This window comes from Bidens hawaiensis, unplaced genomic scaffold (assembly GCF_021521415.1).
Source record: "Bidens hawaiensis isolate Kalapana, Puna unplaced genomic scaffold, B.hawaiensis_p1.1 tig00020148_1, whole genome shotgun sequence".
NCBI classification, from domain to species: Eukaryota; Viridiplantae; Streptophyta; class Magnoliopsida; order Asterales; family Asteraceae; genus Bidens; species Bidens hawaiensis.
Window position 1 is genome coordinate 237,147 of NW_027493070.1, and position 26,370 is coordinate 263,516.

Sequence of the window (26,370 nt, forward strand, 5' to 3'; positions counted from 1 at the left end):
GTACAAGTTCAAGTCACGAACGGTTCGAACGGCCCTAATTAGGTGAAAAGTGAAAGAAATGGATAAAAGTTAACAATTTTAACAACCAACAGAAGAACACAAGAAGAAAAGTTGGGCAAAATTTAATTGATTGAACACTGTATCCTACTAAAAGCTCAGAACACAAAAGCATCCAAGGGTCTGCTAAAGATTCATTGGATTTAAGATAACAAAGAAAAACTTGGAACTCAACAACGGAGTAATCAAATATCTAAGAACCCAAATGCTAATTTTGCCTTCAATTGTCACCAGGGAGAGACTTGATGATGTCAGAATCACCTATCAAAGTAAAAAAGAAAAGAAAATCACAATGTTAAGTAACATGTTGACCAAAACAATGAAGTAAAATAGCCTTTGAAAGAATTTGATTTCATACCTGCATCAATGATGCTGAGGCATGACACGCGGAAATACTTTCCGCAAGCGGTACCAAGATCAACGTTGTCTGCAAACATAAAAACAAAGTTATGTTAAAAATTAATAGCTTTTGATCAACAATGGTAGATTAGATTACTATAGATGAATTTTATCACAAAAGACTATATATTACATTTTATAAACTATTGTTTCTATGTTTAATTACAAAGGACAACCATAGTTTATGAGATGGTGTATATTCTAAATATTTGACAGTAAAGTTAAAAAAATAACAATCATAAGTCAACTAGATAAACAAAGGGTATCTATAAGAGATGAAAGACACAACGAGTAAACGTACTTCCGTTGTAGTGATGGACACCAACTTTGGCAAGCATGGCATAGTACTCAATTTCAGACTTTCTCAAAGGAGGGCAATTGTTAGAGATGATGATCAGCTTGCCTGCATTTCACATCCAATCAAAAACATATTATACAATCATACATACATTTACATATACAACTTAACACTAGAACTAAATTAATCAGCCATTTGTAACAAGATTGTAAAACTACACTATAACTACACAAAAAATTAAAATGTTTTACCAACAATTTTAATATAAACTTAAATAATTCAACAATCCTTCTGTGTATCAATATTGCAATTCAAAGCTATGTATCAACTACAACAACTACAATCATTGACAAATTATACTAGTTTGTAAAACTCCACATAAATTAGCTAAAACTATCCATTAACAAAAATTCAAAATATATATATATATATATATATATATATACACACAAAAAGTTTAACTACTTTATTTTTTAAATTTACTATGTAAGAAAGACTATGTGTACACATTAATATCATATAACTAATAAACAAAATAGTGAAATACAATCCAATCTAATCATTGAAAAAAGTAGTTTCTTTTATTCCACATGCTCCATAGGATTTTTACAAATTCAAAAATTAATAATGTAGATCTAAAAAACTAACTAAACTCATCAACACCAAAATGCAAAATAATAATAATAATAATTAATAAAAAAATTAACCTTTTGAGCTCCTGAGTGATTCAAGCACAGTCTTGTAACCAAGAGTATACTTTCCACTCTTCATCACAAGAGCCAATCTGTTGTTGATGCTCTCATGTGTCTTCTTCTGCATTCAATAATAATATTAATAATTAAATCAATAATAATAATAATAATAAAATTAATAATAATAATAATAATAATATAACTTACAGTCTTCTTTCCGGCCACCATTTTTGCTTCTGCAGCAGCTGAATCGACTTTCTGTGAAGAAGAAATAAAGATTAATAATAATATTAGGGTTTGATTGATTGAATTTGGGAATTATGGTTTGGTTTGCTAACCTGCAGCGGCGAACGAATTGAAAGATGTTGAATATGAAGTGTTTATATAGGTCAGGGTTTTACTATTGGGCTGTTTGGGTTTATATGTATGAAGCCCATTTAGAAAATAGTTAGTGGCTATTGGGTTAACTTTTTCGCACAGCCAAGGCCCAAGGAGGCAATATGTTTCCTAACACGTGGCGTGCCCGACCCACAAGTAGAAGTGCACAAAATGCCCGGTTCTGACCCGACCCGACCCGGAACTGGTTCCTACCCGTACCTAACCCACGGGTAGGACCTAGTATTAGAATTCTCCCTTGAGGCATACCCGGAACCGGAAACACCCGGCCAAAACCCTACCCTACCCGAAACCCCAAAAAAAAAACCGAGAAACCCGGTCAAATACCCGACTATACCCGGAACCGGTTCCTACTCGACCTGGTTTTGGCTTTTGTTGACCATACACGGAACCGTTTCCTACCCACCCGGTTCCGGGTAAAAAAAACCCGATTTGTGCACCTCTTCCCGCAGGTACTGCTGAGTAGCCGTGAGCAACTTAACCGCCATAACCAACATAACCGGTGGGCGGTTTTGGTTAAAAATAATTTCAAACCCGCCATAACCGAACCGGACCGTTTATTTAACCAACACTGTGTTTGAGGTAACTTCCACCAAACATATGGTCGGAGTATACGATTTTAATGGTTTTGGTACAACGTTTGTTATTGAATTAACTTGAATTTCATTGTTAAATTATATGTTGGCGTTTTTTTTTATAATATTTGGTATTAATATTATGGACTATGTAATGTTGTTTTGTTGTAATATTTGGTACCAAACTTTTAGACGTAGCTATATTGTTTTGGTTATGGTTAACCGACTCAAACTGACTCGTTATAACCTTAAAAACCGATTAACCGAAACTGCCATAATGGTTATGGATATCCATTAACCGACATATCGGTTATGGTTATGAGTTTGGCTCAAAACCGTCCCAAGTGACCCATGCACACCCCTATGCGGAGTACAGACCAAGTTCAGTTTGTTAGAGAAACCGTAGCCAAAAACGGTTCCACCTCTACGCAGTGAAAACCCAACCCGGATCCAACAAAAAACCAATAAAAACTCATCCTGGCTGGTCAAAATCCTATCAAAAACCCGACCAGCTTTTATACAAACACAACCAGCTTTTATTTTATTTCTTTTTCATATTAATATTATATTCTTAAATTACAAGTTACAAAAAAAATTTGTATGTAGTCATGTTAAAACCACAATACATAATGTTTGCTTCTCCTTTATCTTTTTAAATTTAGCACAAAATATCAGTTTGAGTTATAAATATTATTATATTTATTTAATATTCTTAAATAAATATAATTGTTGTCATTTCTTTAAAAGTGTCTAGAAATATAAACAAAATCTTTATTAAAAACAAACAATATATATTTAATTTTAAATTTCTTTTAAAAAGCATTTATATTCATCAAACATACTTAATAATGTATATAAGCAAAATTACAATCGTAACAGGAAATATAAAATTACACGATATAAATTACATAAGCTTTTACCCAAAAAACGTACGAACCCATATTAAAAATATTATTTTGAAGTAATCCGTTTTTTATAAAATTTATACCGGATTGTTCACAATTAAAAGTTAAGCGCAACTGCATATTTATATTTTTTTTAAAGCTAACTTTTACAAGTTATTAACGAAAAATTAAATTATTAGTGAAATTAAATCTTATAAAAAAAATAAAGAAAAAAGAAAAGTAATAAAAATAAATAAGATATGGACATGAGGCTTTGTTTAATATAATAAACTAATAGGTGAACTGAGTTGATGTAGCAAACCGTTATGACTTGGGATTACAAAAAGTTGATTTTCTTCTTATTTTTTAAATCCATGTGACCCAAACACAACATGTTTAGCTAAATGTGTTCGTGAATTTGACTTGTGCACATCCGAATCTAGTAAAAATAAACCCAAACCTGTAATTTTCGTGGTAAGTTTATATCATAACCATGTTGATAAAGGTGTATTAATAGTCAAAAGGAAGGGGCATAATGCCATTCAACTTGAGGCCAAGATTATTATTGTGTTGTTAGTCACTTGTCACTTTGAAAGGCCAAGAAGACAAGATAAGATACATTGAACCTAGACCTTTAAAATCTATGCTTAATTATAAGTTATAATCAACCCAACTGCTAAAACAGTTAACCAACAACACATCAATCCAACCTTAGAAATGGATGAACTGAAGAAGCAAAACGAAGAACTCGAAAAAGAACTAATTAAAAGCCTCCAAAGGGAACAAAACACGAAAGCAGAGCTGCAAAGATTGCGTGAAAAAGTTAGTGTTGCAGAGGACGCAGAGGAGCGCCTATGCGCAGAGCTCGGTGACCTTGAGGCCGAGACAGTTGATCATGCACAACAATACCAGGCGCATTTATCGGCATTGATGGAGCAGCTCGAGGCTGCTCACAAGTTCATTGAATCCGCATCCTTTGATCCTTAAAAGACTTAAAAAGTTGTGTGTGATCTTTGTATAAAAATGTAAACCATATAGGCATGTATCAATAAAATATTTTTAGTATTTGGATAATAGTCATTATTATTGCTATATAACAAACAAGAAGTTTAAGAAGTTTGGTGCCGCAAGTGTCCTATTGGGCCACTTGGCGGCACCGAACTGGTCCGTAAATTTTGTTTTTGTTTTTTAGTTCAGTCACCGTAACGAAACCGATCGAATGCCAATTTTTTTTAGTTCCAGTATCATAACAAACATGACAGAATCCGACTGAATCCCTGTAGACTCACCGCCTCAACGCCCGGGATCGTCAACGGTCGGGTTTTACCAGCACTCGAGTTTTACCAACTGATGCCACCACATTGGTCCACCTTAATTTTATAATTTTTTTGTTTTATATTTGGTTTTAATTCCAGTACAATAGCGCATGCCACCAAAACCGACCGAATTCGCGTCAACTTACCGGCTCAACACTTGAGTTTTACCACCGTCTGAGTTTTACCAGTTGCGCTAGGTAAAAAACTAGTTAGTCATAATTGTGAAGCACCATATATCATTACATCAAAATAAGTTTGCTGCTACTAACCACAAGTCTTAATAGTCAATAGTTTAATACCATCCTCTCTTCACCTTGGTCCTGCATAATCAGAATTAAACACGCTAAAAAGTAATTTATTTAATGAACATTAGCTTGAGAGGCAAGATGCATACTTTTGGACATGATCAATGATCAAAAGTCGTGGTCCGGGTGGGATTCTTACATCTTGCAGAGCACTGATTCATATATTACAAGACGATAGATAAAAGTTAGAATAACGAGATGTTTGACATGGCAAAATGAGCGAGTCAGGCAGCAAAATGAGTAGCCGACATGAGCTCAGATCGATAAAAAGCTCGCAGCAAGCCGAGCCCAAGCCTCAATAAAGCTCGTTCAGTTATAGAGCCCGGGCTCGAGCCTTGTGAATTTTAAGTTTCACCTCTTTTGGACTTCTATGTATTAAGTTTAACACTTCACAGCCGAGCTTTGGCTCGTTTGAGGTACTAAACTAGCTCGAGCCGAGCTTAGGCTCGTTTAAAGTTTTTCTCAAAATATATAAAAATAAAAAAAAATGTATACAAATTAATAATGAATAATAAATGAGCCGAGCCTGAGCTTGAAAAAACAACTCACAAGCCGAGCTCGAGCTTTAGAAAAAAAGTTTGAGCTTGAACCCTCGTATGTCAAAACGAGTCAAGCTCGGGCTTGGCTCGTTTACACCCTATTGGGTTTGGATCAAAACGGTTACTTTTTCAGGATTGTTTAGGTTGGGTTGACCCGAGACATTATTCCAAATAAATAATTACTTGAATAATAATATGTTTTTTTTATGATTTAAAAAGTTCCATGTGAATGCAATTTGGGCATCTTTCGACCTGTTTCCTTTTATATAGGTCTTTTAAAAATATACCTGTTTGACCCAAAATAAAACATATCCGAATCGACCCATTCTTAAGCAAATGGGTCGAAATTGTAACATTCATTTCTTAATGGAATGATATAGAAAATTTTACACATTGCAAATGCAATTTGGGCAACTTTTGACCCGTTTCCTTTTACGCTATCATTAAAACTTTATACCTTTTTGGCCCGTTAAGAGATAAAAGATAAAATTCAAAATCATAACACTCTTTTTAATATTAAAAAAACCTGCCTGTCGGTAAGCAGAGGCAAAGTGCGGTCAGTTAACAAGCCTTTCTTGAAGTTTTTCTCATACTTTTGAAGTCCAAGTCTAGACAACATAGTTTAGTTTCACGGTATAACACGTCTTCAGCCCGCGGCTTTGAGAACTTATCCCCCAACTGCGCAACGGGTCAAAAACTAAATTTACTTTACCATAATAATAATAATAATAATAATAATAATCATAATAATAATAATAATAAACTAATAATCACCTTGTGGAGTCCACCACTAAAAAGCGCAAAGAAAACGCCGATGTGAAGACATTAGCAGCCGGGTTAGGACCCCCCGGGCCGCTAACCAAAGAAAACATAACTCCTGACCCGAAAGCCGCTACCATACTGCAATTATAGATTAATAATAACATCAAAATACAAGGCATGAAATTGAGCTTTGAGCTTAAGAAACATTTACCTTGTCTGGATATCTTCCTTGCCTGTTAATCTTTTCATGACACAATGTAAGCCTGCGCCTACACCTGTCATGACAGCAAAATTACAGGCCTGGATTAAGGGCCCAACTGCAAAAGCCTGCCATGACAGCAACATTAACGATTCTCGAGGACGGCCATAGAGATGCACAAAAAAACCCGAGCCCGGATCCGAACCCCACCGGCCCTACTCGTATGGTAAAAGTAGGGTATGCGTTTCAGTACCAAAACCCGTGCCCGGAACCAGACGCGATGTAACCGGTAATACCCGAAAACCGAAACCGGGTTTTTCAAATACCTGATCTATGCCTGAAAAAATGCGCGAAAAATACACCAAAAAAGTGCAGCACCGTAACAACCCCAATCTATACCCGAAAAAAGGTTTTTTTTTTCAATATCCGGGAATAGGGTATTCATATACTCGAGCTCGGCTCGTTTACATCGACAGCAAACAACATTTTTTCACAAAATTTAATTAATAAACAATAAACAAGCCAAGCTCGAGCCCATTTCAGCTCGGCTCGTATACACCGCTGGTTTTAGTTACATTAGAGTTCATTTATGAATTCTTAAACATTATAAAACATGGGTAAAGTTAAAATGCAAAGGGAGACAAAAATGAGAAGTGTGAGAAGGATTTGTGGCCACACAAAATACCCCTAAAAAAATTCAAAAATAATAATAAAAAAAATCATAACTCAATATATAAATAAAAAACGAAAAAAATAATAAAACCAAAATATTTCCCCCGCCATTCCCATTCCAAAAAAAAAACGAAAAGACACAATGCTAAGAAAAAAGACTGAATGCCGAAAATGAACAAACAACACAATGATGAACAAAAAAAGACACAATAGATCGTAAAATATAACACAATGCCGAACAAAATATGACGCAATGTTACAATATAACACAATATCAAGAAAAAAAGACACAATCAAAGACGAAAATAAACACAAAACACAATAATAAACAAAAAAACACAATGATCTTTTTCACTCAACATTGTGTCTTTTTTTTAGGAAGACGGTGGAAACATTTTTGTGTTTTTGCATTTTTCGTTTTTGTATTAAAATTTGAGTTATGATTTTTTTATTAATTTTTTAAGGGTTTTTTTCTACAATAAAACATATCTTAGAGAAAATAAAATAAATATTAATAGATACAAGCCATAAGTTATAACACAATGTGTAGCAATTTTGCTATCAATTCACAAGCAGATCATACATGCATACACAATTCTATTCTATTATTCACACCAAACAATATTTTTTCACAAAATTAGTGCATAAACAGTAATAATAACCTGTGGATTAACAGTAACAGAGGCTGCATCAGTATTAATATTGAATGAACCCAATAACCCACCAATGAGTGCACCCTGGGTGGCATTGCTGACGGTAACAAAGGCGGTTTCAACCGGTAAAGATTGCTTAGCCAGCCACCCTTTAACCCCATTATCAAGCTCTCGTATCTTTGTATTCAAGTGTTTGATTGGGTTGTTGCTCATGAAGTCTTTTGGGATTATTGTTAATTGTTCTTGCTTTTGTTTTACTGACACCATTGTTCAAAACATACCAGCTTTTATCGCTTTTGAACCCGTGTATTGTTTGCAAAAAAAAAAAAAAAAAAAAAAAGAAACCTGAATTCGGAATCGGACCGGAAAAAAATATCTAGGATCGGGTTTTTTATATCTGGGTTTTTAATGCCCGACCTTACCCATAGGGTACGGATAAGATATGCATTTCAGTACCAAAATTCGTAACTCAAGTTGAATGGCATTATGCCCCTTTCATTCCATTATTAATATACCTTTATCAATATCAACGTAGTTATGATATAAATTTAACACGAAAATTACGGGTTTGGGTTTATTTTTACTAGATTCGGGTGTGTTCAAGTCAAATTCACGAGCACGTTTATAGCTAAGCATGTCGTGTTTGGGTCGGCCCGTGACCTGTTTATTTTAAAAAACTTATAAATGTGTTTTACGTTAGACTAGTCTCATTGCTGAACTACATTGAGGTTGGTTTGCCACATAGATTATAAAAAATCTAACTTTTTGCAATCTCAAGTCATAGTTCACATGTTAGTTTATTATTAAGCAAAGCCACATGCCTGTCTTATTTGTTCCTATTACTTTTCTTTTTTCTTTATTTCTTTCTAAAATTTAATTTCGCTAATAATTTAATTTTTCGTTAATATCGAAATGTGACAACATGTTTAGTGAAACAAAAGTCGTCGAAAGTAGAGTGATTACTAACTTACTAAGTAGGGTTAACGATGAGGCAGCAAGCTGTGACGACCGGAGGAATCACCGGGGGCTGCGAGGTATAGGAGTTCAGTGGCAACGCTGATGGCCGGAGTTCAGAGGAGGAGCTGATGATCGGAGAATGAATGTCGTGAGTGGTGACGGCTGAGAAACAGAGAGTGAAAATGTTTTAGGAATTTAGGGTTTAGGTCTTTTAGGATAACTTATATTTATATGTATATTTAATTATAAAAACCTAACCAGATACTTAACATGTACTTAACAGGTAAACATGTATTTTACCTGTTTAGACACGAAAATTAACAGGTAAATTCGTGTCTAATTGTTTGGCTATTTTTTACTTGTTTAACTTTTATATTTGTACTTGTAATCTTCAATCAATATTTATTTTTAATTTCTTGACTATTTTATAACCCCAACTGCACACTTGAATAGCTAGGATAAATGAGATGTTAGAATATTATAAGGAGAAACTGACTATTTTAAAACCCAATTGCCAAATTGGTTTTAACTCATGACCCATTGATGGCTAAGACTAATAAAATGAGAGATTAAAATATTAGTAGGAAAAATTAGGCTAGAATTGAATATGAGTTTGACACCCAAGTCTCTTTATTTTACTTTATTATAATAGTAAAATTTATTCAATTTAAACCCCGAACCGAGTCGATGTTAGGACGAATAAGCTAATAAATTCAATTGGAGTCGGCTTTTTTTAATCATTAGCAAATATGAAAAAGTATTTTTATCACAGTTTATAGGTTGAATATTTCTAACATGCGTCATATGAACATATTTGATCAAATAAAAAAAGAATTACTATGAGTCTATGACAACTATAAAGCAACATGCATGCACTAAATTAAGAAAACAAAATTAAGAAAAGATACCAAATGCTTACATCATCTAAAAATAAAATCATACCATCATTATACTAAACACCCTTGGTTGAGTTTGCAATACAAAGTGAAACTGATATTACACTAGTTCAAAAACGAGCTTTTGAGGCCGCAAAATGAGGCTTTAGAGGCGGTTTTAGACCGCCGTAACAAGTGGTCCTGCAAAACAATCAAGGCGTCTTTTAAGACGACGATGAAACCGCTCTAAAAAGGAGCAAAACCGCCCCAAAGAAACCCACAAAATATTCATAAATATTTATTAATAAAATATTTTTAATAATTGGATAATAGTAAAGCACAATGTCATTACTCAAAAACAAGTTTGTACTACCAAAACATAAGTCGTAATATCATAAGGTTCCTACATTTGAATCACTCTCTAAGTTGTCCATCATTTCTTCACCTTGTTCCTGCATAATCGAAATTAAACGCGTTAAAAAGTAATTTATTTAATGAATATATTAGCTTAAGAGGCAAGATGCATACTTTTGGACGTGTTCGATAATCAAAAGTCGTGGTCCGGGTGGGATTCTTACATCTTGCAGAACACTGATTCATATATTACAAGACAATAAATAAAAGTTAGAATAAATAGACGTTGCCCGCTTACCTGCCACTTCATTGTAAATCATTTGTTTTACCAATATTAATGTTATTAGGAAAACCGATAAGTAATGGAGAATATTTATAAAATTAGACGTTTGACATGGCAAAATGGGCGTGTCAGACGGGTTGGGTAACGGGTGTGGATCAAAACGGTTACTTTTTTTAAGTATTGGTAGGGTTGGCCCGAGACATTTTTTTATTCATAATTTTGAAGTTCCAAATAAATATATAGTGTCAGCTATGATTAAAATAATTACTTGAATGATAATATGTTTTTTTACAGAATAATTTAAAAAATCTATGCATAAAAAATTGCAATTTAGACAACTTTTGACCCATTTCCTTTTATATGGTGTTTTACCTATTTGCCCTGTTAGAAACATACCCGAATCGACCCATTCATAAGTAAATGGGCCAGAGTTGTAACATTCGCTATTTAAAAGTTAAAAAAAGCCTTTTTTTTAAGTTTTTTCGTAACTAGTGTCAACTATGACTAAAAAACTGCTTAGATCAATGCAATTCTTTTGACTCGTTTCCTTTTGCACTATCATTAAAAGTTTTTACCTGTTTGACCCGCTAAGAGATAAAGATAAAATTCGAAACTGTAACACTGCTACAAGATTTAAAAAACTTGCCTGTCGGTAAGCAGAGGCAAAGTAGGGTCGGTTAACAAGCCTTTCTTGAAGTTTTTCTCGTACTTTTGAAGACCGAGACTAGACAACATGGATTTAGTTTCACGGTATAACACATCTTCAGCCCGCGGCTTTGAGAACGCTGAGAACGCCTCCTCTAACTGCACAATGAGTTAAAAGTACCTTTTTATTTTATGAAACTGATACGGCGACTTCAAATCATAACAATCATAAGCGCCCGATGTGAAGACATTAGGACCCTCCGGGCCACTAACCAAAGCAAGCATCATTCCCGCCCCGAAAGATGCAGCCATACTGCAATCATATATTAATATTTATTAACATAAAGAAAATGCATAAAATGAATATGAGTATTGAACTTAATAAACATTTACTTTGTCTGGATATCTTCCTTGCCTGTTAATCTTTTCATGACACACTTTAAACCTGCTTTACACCGAAAAAAGCTGCGAAAGTACGGGCCTGGATTAAGGGTCCACCTGCAAAAGCCTGCAATACAATAATGGTTTTGAGAAGATCTATCTTGGACAAACCGCCGGACAAGCCCATGATAATGCATGATTTGTGAATATAAGACATGCACATGTTTGTTTAAACGAACACGAACATGTTCAATTTTTAAACGAACATGTAGCAAAATTGTTAAAGATTGTGTTATTAACTGCATCTATTTATTCTTTTCTATGAGATGTGTTTTATATTATTTAAGAAGTCATAATAGAACTCTAACATAACTAAACAAGCTTTATCTGAAGCTCAGGCTCGATAAGGCTTGGCTCGTTTCGAGCTTTTTATCGATCTGATCTCAAGTAGCTCGCGAGCGGCTCAGATCGTTTGCACCAATACAAAAGCCATTTGAACTCGATCAAACCTTACGGTTTTTATCATTTAAATTTTTTTTGATTTGTCTATGTTATGTAATGTGTATACATATGTGGATTAAATTTATGCTTGTAAACGAGCAACTCACGAAAGTGAAATTGGACTTGCGCATATAATGTATATATGTGTGAACCCTCAGATGGGCAAAAGTGAAATTGCACTAATTTTGACGTTATTTTACTAATCTCGTAAAAATAACCTTAAAAGTGGTGGAAGGTTAATCAGGCATCATCTGGTGGCGTTGATAGCCGAAAGACAAGGGTACATGCACTAATCGGCCGGTGTGCCGATGGTTGAATGTTATGTGCCTTATGTCCAAGGCTTGATGCAAACTACTATCGAGTTGGGGGTCTCACCGGAAGCTGCCAGGGGGGTAGAGGTAAGGCTGTCTACACCTTACCCTCCTCAGACCCTACAATAGGTTTGCTATTAGTGGAATATACTGAGTACGATGATGATGATGAAACGAGCAACTCACAAACATGATTGAATAAACATAAACCATAAACCAACATATATGAACAAATGTAAAGGGACAAGCAAACATGAATAAACACAAACAAATGTAAAATATTAAGTACATGATATAATACATATAAACTACAAATATGATATTTTGATAGAGGTGCAAACAATCCGAGCCGCTCACGAGCTACTTGAGATCAGATCAATAAAAAGCTCAAAGCAAGCCAAGCCTTATCGAGCCTGAGCTTTGAATAAAGCTCGTTTAGTTATTGAGCCCAAGCTCGAGCCTTGTATGGGAATATCTTTTAAGCTTGTCAAGCCTTAATGAGCCTAGTTTGTTTTTAAGTTGTAACTAGTTTGGACTTTTATGTATTAGTTTAACACTGTACAACCGAGCTTATGCTTATTAAGGTTTTATCTCAAAATATATCAAAATAACATAAAAATAATAATTAATAAATAATAATCAAGCCAAACTCAATCTTGAAAAGGCGAGCTAAGCTTGATCGAGCTCTATTATCTCAGGCCTAGTCGAGCTCAGGCTCAGTTCGCTTACACCCTTAGTTTTAGTCACGTTAGAGTTCTATTATGGCTTCTTAAATAATATAAAACATATCTCATAGAAAAGAAATAACCTATACAACTCATAACACAATTTACAACTTTGTTAATAGGCCCCATGGTCAAATCACTCCATCAATCCACAAATATGCTCGTTTATGTCTTTTCGTTAAAAATCTAAACGAACAGTTCACGAATATGATTGAACAAACATAAACAAACACAAGCATACATGAATAACACAAGCAAACAAACATTAAGTAATGCATACCAACAACCAAACCCACTAAATCCCACAAATAGCAATGCTTCAAGAGAGACCCTTGGCTCAAAAAACAATCAACAGATAGATATACAAAACATGAGGTGTGTGTATGTGCGTATATAGGCAGCTACCAATATTACCATATGTAGTGATTGATGAAAGACTGCATGGTAAAAACATGCAAACATAGACAGATATAATCATATAACATCAAAAACAACATACATGTGTGTGTATATATATAGGCCAAGTATAAAATGAAATGAAAACCCATTTTAGTTGTAAAAACTCTAGAAACCCATTCTCAACCACATGTTTTTAATTAATGTTTAAATCTTGTGGCCCACAATTAAAGTGAATAAAAAATATAAATATAAATATAACTTTTTCTCTCTTCTGAAAACATATATAAAAATTAGTAAAAAAATGTTAAAAAATAGCAAAATATATTTTTTTTTGATGTTTCGATGTTTTGTATTAAATGTTACAACATATATTACATGTAACAAAAAAAAAACGATGTTACATAGGGTTTTCGCGGGTTTTCACAACTCAAGTGGGTTTTCATTTTAACCTTACCATATATATATATATATATATATAGGGGAAAGTTAACGTACAAATGAAATTAACGTGCTAAACGTGAGAATCAAGTAGAGTAATTATATATACAAGTAGTAATTATGTAATTATATCATAGAGTAATTACGTAATTACTCTATGATGTACTTATATAATTACTCTACTTGATTCTCACGTTTAGCACGTTAATTTCATTTGTATTTGATCCAAACCCTATATATATATATATAAGGAGATAATAACATGATATAATAATGCATATAAAATACAAATAATATTTAATTACTTTATATTAATACTCAAACCAACATAAATGAACTTCATGTTCGTTCGTTTATTAACTAAAGAACGTATACCAACTTCCCACCGAAACCCTAAACCATCATCATCATCATCATTGTACTCAGTATATCCCGCCAATAGCAAAGCTATGGTAGGGTCTGAGGAGGGTAACATGTAGACATCCTTACCTTGGCTTGATAGTAGTTTTGCATCAAGCCTTGGACATAAGGTACATAGCACTCAACCATCAGCCAATTGGTGCATATACCCTTGTCTTTCGGCTATCAACGCCACCACATGATGCCTGATTAACCTTCCGTCACTTTTAACGTTATTTTCACGAGATTAGTAAAATAACGTCAAAATTAGTGCAATTTCACTTTTGCTCACCCGAGGGTTCACATGTATATACATTATATGTGCGCATCGCAGCCTAAACCAATAATAATAATAATAATAATAATAATAACAACCTTGGAATGTTGCATGGCCTGTGGAAAAAGGGTGGTGGCGTCCTGCCAAGTTGAACCCATTATCCCATCGGTGACTGCACCATAGGCGGCGTTGCTGACGGTAACAATGGCGGTCTCAACCGGTAAAGATTGCTTAGCCAGCCAACCCTTAACCCCATTATCAAGCTCTCGTATCTTTGTATTCAAGTGTGTCATCGGGTTATTCTTCATGAAATCTTTTGCTATTATTGTTAGCTGTTCTTGCTTTCGTTTTCCTGTCACCATTGTTAAGGGTTTTGGTTACATGAAAGAGAGAATGATATTAATATTATTTATTATTATTGTAGTTTGGTTTTTGTGTAGATAAATAAACCTAACATGCTTATGTGAAAAAATGGGTAACTTATGGGCTAGCCCAGTTGGTTATGGCATTATGGCAATGATGATAAGAACTAGGTTTTTTTTAGGAGGTTGTTTATTTGAATCCGAGTTAAAACGGGGGTTTTATCATGTTTGCGTCACGGCAGAGGGTTTCGACTCTAGTGACGGCGCAACTGGTGTCAACTGGAGAAGGTTCTTCCGAGGACGCAGAGAGGACCCGGAAACATGAACATGGGGTTTGCCTTTGTGATAAACTCTCTGCGAGTTCCAAATCAGGATTGGCCACAAGCTAAACTACGACCATCCAGTCATGCCGTAGACTATAGTAGTTCTAAAAGGATGTTAAAATGGAAAAGTGATTGGTGACAAATATGGTCAATATTTTTTTGTTTTGAATGTATTTTTTGAGATATTAGATGTCTCATTTGAGATTTTTTTCCTTTTTTTCATGTTGTTAATGGTTCGGTTTGACACGATAAAAAATTTGGTATCGAAAAATGACAACCTAAGTTGGTCGGCTTGTGTAGGTTGATTGGGACAACTAGTTTTAAGGGTCCGATGGGCAGACATTTTTTTTATGGGAGGGGGGGGATTGTTTATTTTAAGCAACTTATGACTTATTAACTTTTGAAAAAGTTAAAAGTTGTTTGGTGTTGTATGCTATTGTAAGGTAATAAATTCATAAACAGGTTTATGAAAAAAGTTATAAGGAGGTAAAATAATAAAGAATCCCAAATGTTTAGGCGTTTGAACCATATTTTTAAATTTTTTTCAAAACCAACTGGTTTTAACGATTTGGCAGGTTTACAGTTAGGTTAGCGGTTTGAACCAAATGTTTATTTCTTTTTTTTAATCAATAGTTTAAGTTTTAAGATAAATAATAAAGTTATCCATGGATACAAAATATTTACATGTAAATGAATGATAATAGCTATACGGTGGGTTCAGTTTACACGACTAGTTTCAAGTTTCAAATCGTTTAGTCAAAATGCTAAATGGTCAAACAAATTTAAACCAAATCACATAAATATATATATGATCTATAAATCTATTAGATTTGACTGTAAAGATTAAATATACATGCATGTGTGCAACTATTCTCATGTTTTCTCTTGATTTCAACATGTTGATCACACACTTTTTGAGTGAAACATGAAAAGCCGACTAATGAACGTTACATATGTATTAGGTGCAACGATAGAAATGAAGCTACAAGGAGACATGCCGATACATAAACTTGTAGACTGGCGTTCGACGATGTGGTTGTATGTGTAGACCCTCCCGTTTGGCCATTTTTAATATGTGGAGCTATCAATGGGTCGGGTTTGGGTGTTTGTTCCATACTGCGTTGCAAATTGACAAGATATTTAGATAACGAGTATAAAGGTAAAATTTTCATTCAACATACTCATTAACAGATTGATTCGTGTCAAATACATTAAGTATTGCACAAAATAAGCCTACTTTTCTATTATGATTTAAACTATTGAATATTAAATAGGCCTACTTTTAACCTGACCCATTTTGACCTGCTACTCAACATGGGGTTGACCTGACCAAGTCTTAGAAGAGACGTGTAGAAGTTACCTGTTATTGTTGTTGTTGTTGTTGGGGCAAAAGATGATGACATATTCATATGCGTTACAAGTAAACGTGCTGGTACCATCATCAAACGCGTAGCTATAAGCACGAGGACAAGCTCGTTTAAAGATACTAGAATAGTAAGACGGTCTACATGTGTTCGGATTTGCATACTGCCCGCTACAACAATACTGGTCCATACCAAATGCACCACACGCACTATTGCAAGCAATAACGCCTCCTACACCTCCACCACCATCGCCACCCACCACTTGAAGCTCTTTCGGACACCCTACAAAACAAAGTTATTATCATCCGAATCGGTCCAATATATACCATGTCTATGAACGAACGAACATGGATTGTTCGTGTTTGTTCGTTTAACTTAACTGAACAAACAAATGAACACAAACACTTAAGCGGGCAATTTTTCTTGTTTGTGCTCGTGCTTGTTTATACTCGTTCATTAACATCATGAACGAACAGTTCACGAAGATATATTATAAGCATAACCAAACATAAACTAATGTCTAAAATATCATTATCATTACATCAAGCATGACAAAATTAAATAAAATATCTAAATAAAAGGTTCTCAAATATGTAAATCAACATGTTTTCAAATTAATATCACTAATACATATAATAAAATGGATAACTAAACAAACAAATATAAACAAACATAAATGATCGTTCACGAACGTTAATGATAAATAGAACATTTGTTCACGTTTATTAGGTTACTTAAATGAACAAAAAACTATGTTTATATTCGTTTGTTTATTAAATAAACGGACACAAACAAACTTTCCACCAAACAGTTCAAAGACTCACCCATGTTAATGTCTGAGGCGCACCCCGTCGCGTTACACCCGCCCGATGTGGAACGTGGCACAACAATAAGTGGCAGATTATAACCATCTACAAAACTAACATCATAATAATCTTGATCATTGTACCCGCCAATCGTTATCTCGAATAATGACGCGGGTGGCGTAGCACCCATGCCACTGCATTGCATCTTACCACCACAATCGGCGGTTTGGCATTTACCTACACCCGATGGATCAAACGTGCACCCGGTTCTAGCCCATACTCTCCCTGACCACTTTGGGGTCGTAGGGATTTGTGCGCTTTGGCCCGAGTTTAGCTGGAAGCCTGTAGTTGGAAGCGGGGTCGTTCCTGCACCCGAAAGTGTAGCCGGCCATATTGTAAACGGGCAGTTGTTCGTTATGGTGAACACAGAAGCCGAAGAACACGCGAACGAAACAATATAGGTTAAAACAATGAATCTATAGGTTGATAATGATGAATTTGATAATATTGTAAGCATGTTAATCTATGGAATATATGCTTGTTTTATTGTTTTGTGTTATAACTTATAAGAGTTGGTCATATATATAATATGGGCTATAAGACTTATGGTTGCTTTGAAATAAAGGGCGTGTAATGGGTGGCCTTTGAAACAAGTAATTCCTTTCTTTTAACACCTGAAGAGTGTGTTAATGTTGGGAAAATGCATTATTATTATATATTAAATGTATTATTATTATATTGGTAGGTTGAGTTATCCTGAAGTGGGGTGTAGGTTAGAGGTGAAAAAAAATCTGAATTTGAAATCGGACTTAAAAAAAAAAAAGTCTAGAATCGGGTTTTTTTATACCTGGGTTTTTAATATCTGGACCATTACCCGACCCCACCCGTTGGGTGCGAATAAGGTTTGCATTTCAGTATGAAAAACTCGTACACGGAACTGGACCTAATTTGTACCCGGTAATACCTAAAACCCGGAACCGAGTTTTTCCAGTACCCGAAACTAGATTTTTAAATACACGATATATACCTGAAATTACTGGAAAAGTACATATATGAAAAATACCCAAATGATACCCGAAAAATACCCCAACAAAGTGCAACCCTTTAAAAAGCCCTATCTATACCTGAAAAATAGCCCGAAAAAAACCCATAAAAACCCAACCGAAAATAAGGTTTTTACAATACCTGGAAATATGGTATTCAAATAAAAACGAAAATAGGGTTTTTTTCAATACCTGGATATAGGGTAATCAAATACACGGTTTTAGAATAATTGGCTCTATACCCGACCCGAACCCATAAGGTATAGTTTTTAGAGACAATACCGAACCTGGCCCGGGTATTACAAATACCCGGTTTCTAATACCTGATCATACCCGAACCCAATTCTATACTCAAATTCAGGAGTTCGAAAAACCCGATTTGTACACTTCTGGTATAGGTTGCATAAAGATTCCTAATCCTAAGTCTACATCTGGAAAAAAAACACTATTTTGGGTAAAAAGCAAACAAAATTCGATTTTATATTTTTTATTATTTTAAAGTAATATAAAATAATAGATTTATAAAGGGTTTTATTCTTCGGCCCATCCCATGAAACCTTGGTATCATTGTATCCTAACACAGAAATACAAATTTTGTTCTTTAAATACAGCTGATTTACGAATAAGGTCTTTTAAAAAGTTTATTTTTAAGCGGTGTCCTTTGTATGGAAAGTTATCTTGCTTTTCGTCCTTTTGATTAACTGTCATTCAAATCCTCCGTTAAATCCTGGTATGTGAGGGCATAAACGTAATTTCCTCCCTCATTTTAGTTAATAATATTGATATATTAACTAAATCTTCCTCTCTGAATTTCAGTTGCAATCCACAACCTCCACACTAATAACTCACACCACCTTCTTCGCATTATCCATTCATTTTTACAACCGTAAACCCCCACTTCTGACTCGTCGCCAAAAAACGCAATCATTTTGAACCGAACCACAGTGGGTGTTGGGACTCGTCGCTGAAAATCACAAAACCATAACCACCGCCTCTCTCTAATCGCTCTAGATCTGCAATGAACTCAGACCATATAGAGCAATAGAGTTATTTGAAGAATGATACGAACTTGGGCAAAAAATATCAAGGCTTAATCAGACCAGAACAGAGGTTAACGACCAATTCATTCCTGAATCGGACAAATTCAGACCTAAACTAGGGTGGTGGTCACGTTATTCCGGCGATGGTTATGGTGGTAGTTTGACGACGGTGGAGGTTTTAGATAGTTATTGTGGTGATGGTGATGGAGGTTGATGGCGTTTGGTTGATGATGTAGGTTTCGTGGTGTTGGCCAGAGACAATAGTGGTGGGTTGGTTGGGCTTAAAACCTTTGTGCTCATTATTTGTAATGTAAAATTGTCTAGAAAATTGAGGTGCTAATTGATGGGTGGTGGTGGATGGTGGTTGTTGGGCGGTAGTGATAGATGGATGTTGGTGAAAGAGAGAACAAAATTTACATATACTGTATATTTCTATTATTATTATTATTGTTATTATATGTTTTTATAATAAAGGTTTGAAATTACATTTATACCCTTATATGTCAGGCATGTGCCATGCACATGCTAGGAGTTAACGGATGATTTTGATGACAGTTAGTCAAAAGGACAAAAAGCGAGATAACTTTCCATGTAAAGGACACCGCCTGAAAGTAAACTTTTTAAAGGACATGATCCATAAATCAACTATGTTTAAAGGACAAAATTTGTATTTCCGTCTTGTTTCAAACCATCATGGCCTAAAATAGTGTGAACACTACAAAAAAGAATAAGTATGAGAATGATAATAGATGCCAAATAGGGTGTGGTTAACTCTATCTACATGATCATGTTTTTTAGAACAACTTTCTTGTATTTAGCGATCGCACATTTTAAGTTTGGAGAGCTTCGATGCCTTGCTCTGGCCAGACTATGTCGTGTTAACCGAGCACACGCTGGCTTCAGAGTTTTGCTTGGGCGTTTTCTCGGGAAACCATACCGCCGACTGCCACTTGACTGTCATTGTGTCACCACACGAGAGCAGAACTCTCTGGCGTAATAAAATTGAGATGAAACAAGGATTGCAAGCAGAGATAACAAAAGAGCCCGAAAGCGTTGAGACACCCGAAACATTTTGGAAGGGTATCTGGTCATGAGAATAGGTTTAAAAACCTTAGCATATGTAGGACTGTAGGAGAGGGTATTGTATTAGGTTGTATCCATCCAATTGTACGAACTAGTTTACACACACCAAAATCAAATATATCAAGCTATTGAATAATGGCACATTACAGCTAGCTGTATGGGTCAAAATTAACACTTAATAAGTTGTACCAATATTACATAAACTAAGTGTTCTTAAGTGCACTAGCAATGCAACTCCACGCAACACGTCTACCGGTGAGTGGTGACCATGAGTTCCCCTTCATTTTTTTTTCTTTAAGGGTAATTTTTACCCGTATCTAGATCCGGTTAAAAACAATATGGTTTAATTCTTAACCTGGGTTGTTTCAACCATAACCAAGAAGTGATAAGGCTACACGTTGTGGGTATTAACCCTAAATGTGCCTAAGCCATGTCATCGCCAAACACCAAAACGAGCTTGTGCAAGTTGGACGTCAAACCCACCGACGACAAACCAGTAGTGCCCAAATTGTATCAATGAGATGGGGTCCACCCCAAACCGACCAATCACACTTTTTTTTAATTGTTTTATTGTACATGGCAGGGTGGTCGACAGCCCGCAGGCCGATCACCAAGCTAGCATGAATTTTTTTTAATATATATATGTGTGTGCGCTCGTGCTTGTGTGTGAAAATATGTATTTTTAATGTTTCCAATTAGTCAAATCATTTAAGCCTATTTTTATAAAATAAAAAATAAAAAATTGCGCAACCTAAATTCTTACCAAGTAAATGTTTATTTAAAAATTTAATTGTTTAAACCCAACAAAAAACACTTTTACTTAACACCTAAATTTTTCTGCCTTCGGCCCAAAACAATTTAACGATTCTCAGTTCCTTGATCATCCCAGGATTTCCTGATAGCCCCGTTCAGTGAAAACAAAAGCACACCAACCGCTACTAGCCCATTCAGTGAAAAAATAAGGTACACTTTTCAAACGAACAAATGAAAGTTCAAACGAACAAATGGAAGTTCAAACAAAAAATGGAAAACACGAGTAAAAAGAAGACTAACATAAGGGACTCACCTACTTAATCATCCCGCGTGTCCCTAATAGCCTCGTTCAGTAAAAAAACAAAAAGCCTACCAGTCGTCTCTAGCCGAGTTCAGTGAAAACAGAAGTGACACTCGTCAAACGTATAAATGGAAACCCAAATGAATAAACAAACCACGACAAGTAAAAGAATATAAAATAATGTGCGGCTCGCCTCCTTAATCATCCCACGAGTCCCAGATATACTCGTTTAGTGAAAACAAAACTCCAATAGTCATTGCTAGCCCGTTTAGTGAAAACATATGCGACACTTTTCAAACGAACAAATAAAAACCCAAACAAACAAATAAAAACCACAATGAGTAAAAGAAGATTAGAATGAGGGGCTCACATCCTTAATCATCCCACAAGTCTCTGGTAGCCCCGTTTAGTGTAAACAAAAGCCTACTAGTTGCTGCTAGGTCAGTTTAGAGAAAACATAAGTGACACTTTTCAAATGAACAAATGGAATGCCAAACGAACAAATAGAAACCACAACAAGTAAAAGAATATTAGAATGCGGTTCGCCTCCTTAATCATCCCACGAGTCCCTGATAGCCCCGTTTAGCGAAAACAAAAGTTCACCGGTCGTTGCTAGCCGAGTTGAGTGAAAACAGAAGTTCATCAGTCACAACTAGCCCTATTCAGTGAAACAAACAGGCGCGGTACGCGGTACTTTTTAAACAAACAAATGGAAGCCCAACGAACAAATGAAAACCACTACGAGTAAAAGAATATCAGAACGCGGGACTCGCTTTTTAGTAACCCCATGAGTCCCTAACAGCCAATATTATCCCCGTTTCATACATGAAGAGTTTGCGTATGGTTTTACGGGTTTACGCAACAAAAATTAAAATCCACACTAGATTCGTTTCGTGGGTAAACGACACTCTTTCTTTCCAAAAAGCAGTAGTCACTAAAAACCGATCATCAGCCGACGCAATTCCGTCGCTAATAATAAACTCACTTCAATTCATGATTCTGAAACGTATTCTTCTCTTCATCTTCATCTTCCTCTACACCTTCTACGATAACTGGCTTCCAACACCCTCTTGCACCGTTGTACCCGGTCCAAACGACCAACAAACCCACACCCTACAGGTGGAAGATGAGCTCAAGGTTATCATGGTTGCTGATTTGATGTTACCGGGTCGTGAAACTGGATCTGGGTACTTGGTTCTGCGGTTTAAAGACTTCTATTTTGCCAGGTTCTTTAAGGTGTGTTGGTTTTTGAGGTGCACGCCAAGTGTTTGATGAAATGATTGTGTGGTTTATGTTAGTGTTTGTGATAGTGTGATTGATAATTGGGTACCCTTTAGGTTATTGAAGTTGTTCGCATTCGGGTAGATGCTCCGAGTCGTAGCGCTTTCAGGTCGGCGCACCGGTCGGTTCGCGCTCGGTTTGACGCCCCAGGTCAGTTCGCGTTCGATTTGACATTCCGGGTCAGTTCGCGTTCGGTACGGCTCCGCGTCAATCCGCGTTCAGTTCAACTGTCGACCCGAATGCGACCCATACCGTCGACACGAACACGAACCGAACGCGTTACCGACCGTCGACTCAAACAACGTCGACCCGAATGCGAACCGATTCATAGACCCGAAAGCGTTCCCGAGTGTTGACTTGAATGCGAACCGATTCGTCGACCCGAAAGTGTTTTAGGAAATGATTATGTGATTTATGTCAGTGTTTGTAATAGTGTGATTGAAAATGCATTCCGGTTAGTTCGCATTCGGTTCGACGCTCTGTATCAGTTCGCATTCGGTTCAATGCCCCGCGTCAAAGCGTGTTCGGTTCGACGCTCTGGGTCAATCCGTGTTCGGTTCAACTGTCGACCCGAATGCGATCCATACCGTCGACATGAACACGACCCGAACACGTTACCAACCGTCAACTCGAGCGTGATCTGGATCACCGACCCGAATGCGAACCGATTCGACGACCCGAAAGTGTTCCCGAGTGTCGACCCGAAAGTGTTTTAGGAAATGATTATGTGATTTATATCAGTGTTTATAATAGAGTGATTGAAAATGGGTACCCTTTAGGTTTTTTAAGTTGATTAGCAATTGAAGTTGAGTAGGAAGCTGGGTATGATCTTGTGTTGTTTCGGTTGTTTAAGTGCGCACCAAGTGTTTAATGAAATGATTATATCAATGCTGAGTGTTGTAGAACTCGCTAGGCGCTAGTTGGCCGGTGAGTACCGACTAGCGATTAATTGGGTTGGAATTTATTTATGTGCTTTTCAGGTATGTACACACACACACACACTGACACACGCATTTTTATGTGTAATGTACAGAGTTTGGCCGGCTATTTGGTCCGACTAGGGGCACATTGGACCGTACCCAACGTTCATAATGGTCGGAAAATTTTGTGGCTCGTTTGATATTGGAAATGTTAACTTTGTTTCGCTTAATTCAGTGGCGTTATTATGTGGAAACAATGATTTGCAGTTTAGCGTTGAAAGAACACTGGAAACAGAACGTTTAGAATTGCAGACCGAAAATGAAAAAGTAATGGATGTGATGAACGACTCTTCTGGAATCAGGATTCCTAAATATGAGTCTGATTGGAGAGAAAACACCATGTTATCTGGATCGGGCCCTGTACTCTTGCTTCACTTTCCATTGCATCAAACAACAAACGATGTTCATGATGAAAGCTTTGGAAGCACGCACGATAAAGCAGAACTGTTGAAAAAAAGGTAGTACTAAATATCTATAAAAGAACAGGGCTAATTGAAACAGTTAGATCTGTAAATGAATCGTACGGACACGCACGGAGTATGTTGTGTCCGTTTGTTTAACCTTAACTGAACAAACAATCGAGCACGAACAGTGAAACGAACGTTTTTTTTTTTTTTTTGCTTCGTGTTCGTTTCTTAAGAAAACTAGTGTGTTTGTGTTTGCTCTTTAATAGTATAAACGAACGGTTCACGAACAAAATAACTGAGTTAAAACCAACTAAAAGTAAATGTGAACAACAATGTGTTGGGCCTAAAAAGTTATTCAAACTAGACTAAATTGTAACGGGCCTAAATTTTAAATGAATATATTTACGAACGAACTTAAATGGACATAAACGAGCGAACATAAATGAACGTAAACAGACGAAAAACGAGTTTAAATGAACGAATCTAAATAAACGTTCACGAACATAAATGAATGAGCCAGACATGTGTTCATGTTCGTTTGTTTAACTTAATGAACAAAGTTTTTTGTTCATGTTTGTTCATTTAGTAAATAAATGAACTTCTCGCCGAACGGTTCATTGAACGTTTGGGTCGTTTACAGGCACCTATTACCCTGTCATGATATTTTTGGCAACTACTTAAAATTTTAAAATTTTCTTTGAACCCATGATGGTTTTTTCTAGGTTAAAATAGTTTGGTTACTTAGGATAGATTTAGAACAAAGATGGTTAACTTATTTTGCAGTTAGCCCTATTTTTATCGTGGGCCATGTGCATTATGGATCTTTGATATTTTATGCACATGTGAAATGTTAGCGCGTGCAATGTTTTCTCTAACATAACTTGAACCTCTTTAGGCAACCGGTTGAGGATGGACCGTATGAGTTATCACAAGCGCTTCCATCAAATGCTACTGAATATATATTCCATGCTCTTAAGCCCAGGTGACAATCTTTTTTAGTTCATAAAATATAACTAAACGCTTCCATGCTCTTAAGAATAAAACAATTTTGTTGGTTCTTGATTCATATAATATAATTATTTTTTGTCCTTGATTTATAAAATATAACTTTTTTGGATTTTAGTTCATAAAGTACATTTATTTAGGTTCTTGATTCATAAAATATTATTCTTTTTTATTCTTGATTCATAAAATATTAGGTTCTTGATTCACAATATACAATTTTTCTGGTTCTTAATTCATAAAATATAATTTTTTTTGTTCTTGATTTATAAAATACAACTTTTTCTGGTTTTTGATTCATAAAGCATAACTTTTTTGTTTTTGATTCATAAAATACAATTTTTTTGGTTCTTGATTCATAAAATATAATTCTTTTCTGTTCTTTCACTGTCTGCAGGATAATTTTCAGTGCACACACACAAACATTTGTGAATCGCGTTCATCCAGATAGGACCCGAGAGATAGTTGTACCCACCATGTCATGGGACGCCGGAGAAAACCCTGCTTTTGTTGGTGTAACTTTTAGGCGAAATGGTACTGTTGCTATCGTTAGCCACTGCAGGTTAGCTGGAAAATTGCATGTAGTGCTGTTATATACATCTCTTTTTGTTATCTTCATATCAACTGTTCAAACATCCTTAAGAAGCTGATATAAACCTTGTTAAGGTTGTTTCTTTCATAGTATTCTGCCATAGGACTGTTTTTTTTTTCGGACGCCGCTTGGCTTGTTCTTGGATGTTGTATACTAATCGGCTGTTTTTGCGGCTTATTTTTGAAGTATGATTTGCTAAAAGAAAAGGGTTTAGTGAACTTAACTTCTTGATTTTGATGCATAACTTTTTTTATTGGTGGTTAATCAGGGAAATAAAGTTCAATGGCAGTCCCAACTTTCGCTTTTGTTGCTAAAAACGATCTCATTAGCATAATCATCATTAATTTACACTTGATTTGTATTTAACTTACACTTGATTTTGCTTGTACATTTTATGAGTTGAACTTATGGATTATTATTGGCCAACGAGTCATAGTTTGGATAATTAAAACCCAATATTCCTAGGAAAAATGATTAGAGAACACGATCGCTTTACTTAATCTAGCAATCTTAAGCAAGCGGATTGTTTGACGATCTTGAGTTGAATCATTAAGAACCTGACCGATTCATAAAAGATTTATATTTTATGAACCTTCGAATCATTTAGTATGTTTCTAAAACTTGCGTATTAAGATACTATGAATCGTCAAAAGATTCTTTAGTGAACCAAACATATTCTACCTCTACCTAGTTCATAAGTTGTCTGAAATCATTAAGATGTTACTAAAGAACACTTAGGCG

The 26,370-nt window shown here is 35.5% G+C and overlaps 3 protein-coding genes and 2 pseudogenes across 3 annotated transcripts; 1 reads left to right on the forward strand and 4 right to left on the reverse strand.

Annotated features, from left to right (window-relative positions):
* Positions 1-117: 117 nt before the first annotated feature.
* On the reverse strand, positions 118-1,790 carry LOC143559989 (large ribosomal subunit protein eL30). The gene is made up of 5 exons (XM_077048399.1): positions 1,654-1,790; positions 1,462-1,567; positions 758-859; positions 416-484; positions 118-318 (listed from the first exon to the last, which is right to left on the reverse strand). The coding sequence occupies exons 1-5, from the start codon at positions 1,672-1,674 to the stop codon at positions 278-280; spliced, it is 339 nt and encodes a 112-aa protein (XP_076904514.1). The 5' UTR covers positions 1,675-1,790; the 3' UTR covers positions 118-277.
* A 3,196-nt stretch (positions 1,791-4,986) lies between these two features.
* On the reverse strand, positions 4,987-8,014 carry LOC143560003 (chloroplastic import inner membrane translocase subunit HP30-2-like; annotated as a pseudogene).
* Positions 8,015-10,012: 1,998 nt separating this feature from the next.
* Positions 10,013-14,654, reverse strand: LOC143560004 (chloroplastic import inner membrane translocase subunit HP30-2-like; annotated as a pseudogene).
* Positions 14,655-15,854: 1,200 nt separating this feature from the next.
* Positions 15,855-17,664, reverse strand: LOC143559990 (pathogenesis-related thaumatin-like protein 3.5). The gene is made up of 3 exons (XM_077048400.1): positions 17,166-17,664; positions 16,338-16,623; positions 15,855-16,093 (listed from the first exon to the last, which is right to left on the reverse strand). Exons 1-3 carry the CDS (start codon positions 17,662-17,664, stop codon positions 15,925-15,927), a joined length of 954 nt encoding a protein of 317 aa, XP_076904515.1. The 3' UTR covers positions 15,855-15,924.
* A 6,075-nt stretch (positions 17,665-23,739) lies between these two features.
* On the forward strand, positions 23,740-25,721 carry LOC143560005 (uncharacterized). The gene is made up of 3 exons (XM_077048414.1): positions 23,740-24,086; positions 24,931-25,017; positions 25,435-25,721. Exons 1-3 carry the CDS (start codon positions 23,740-23,742, stop codon positions 25,685-25,687), a joined length of 687 nt encoding a protein of 228 aa, XP_076904529.1. The 3' UTR covers positions 25,688-25,721.
* The last annotated feature ends 649 nt before the right edge of the window (positions 25,722-26,370 follow it).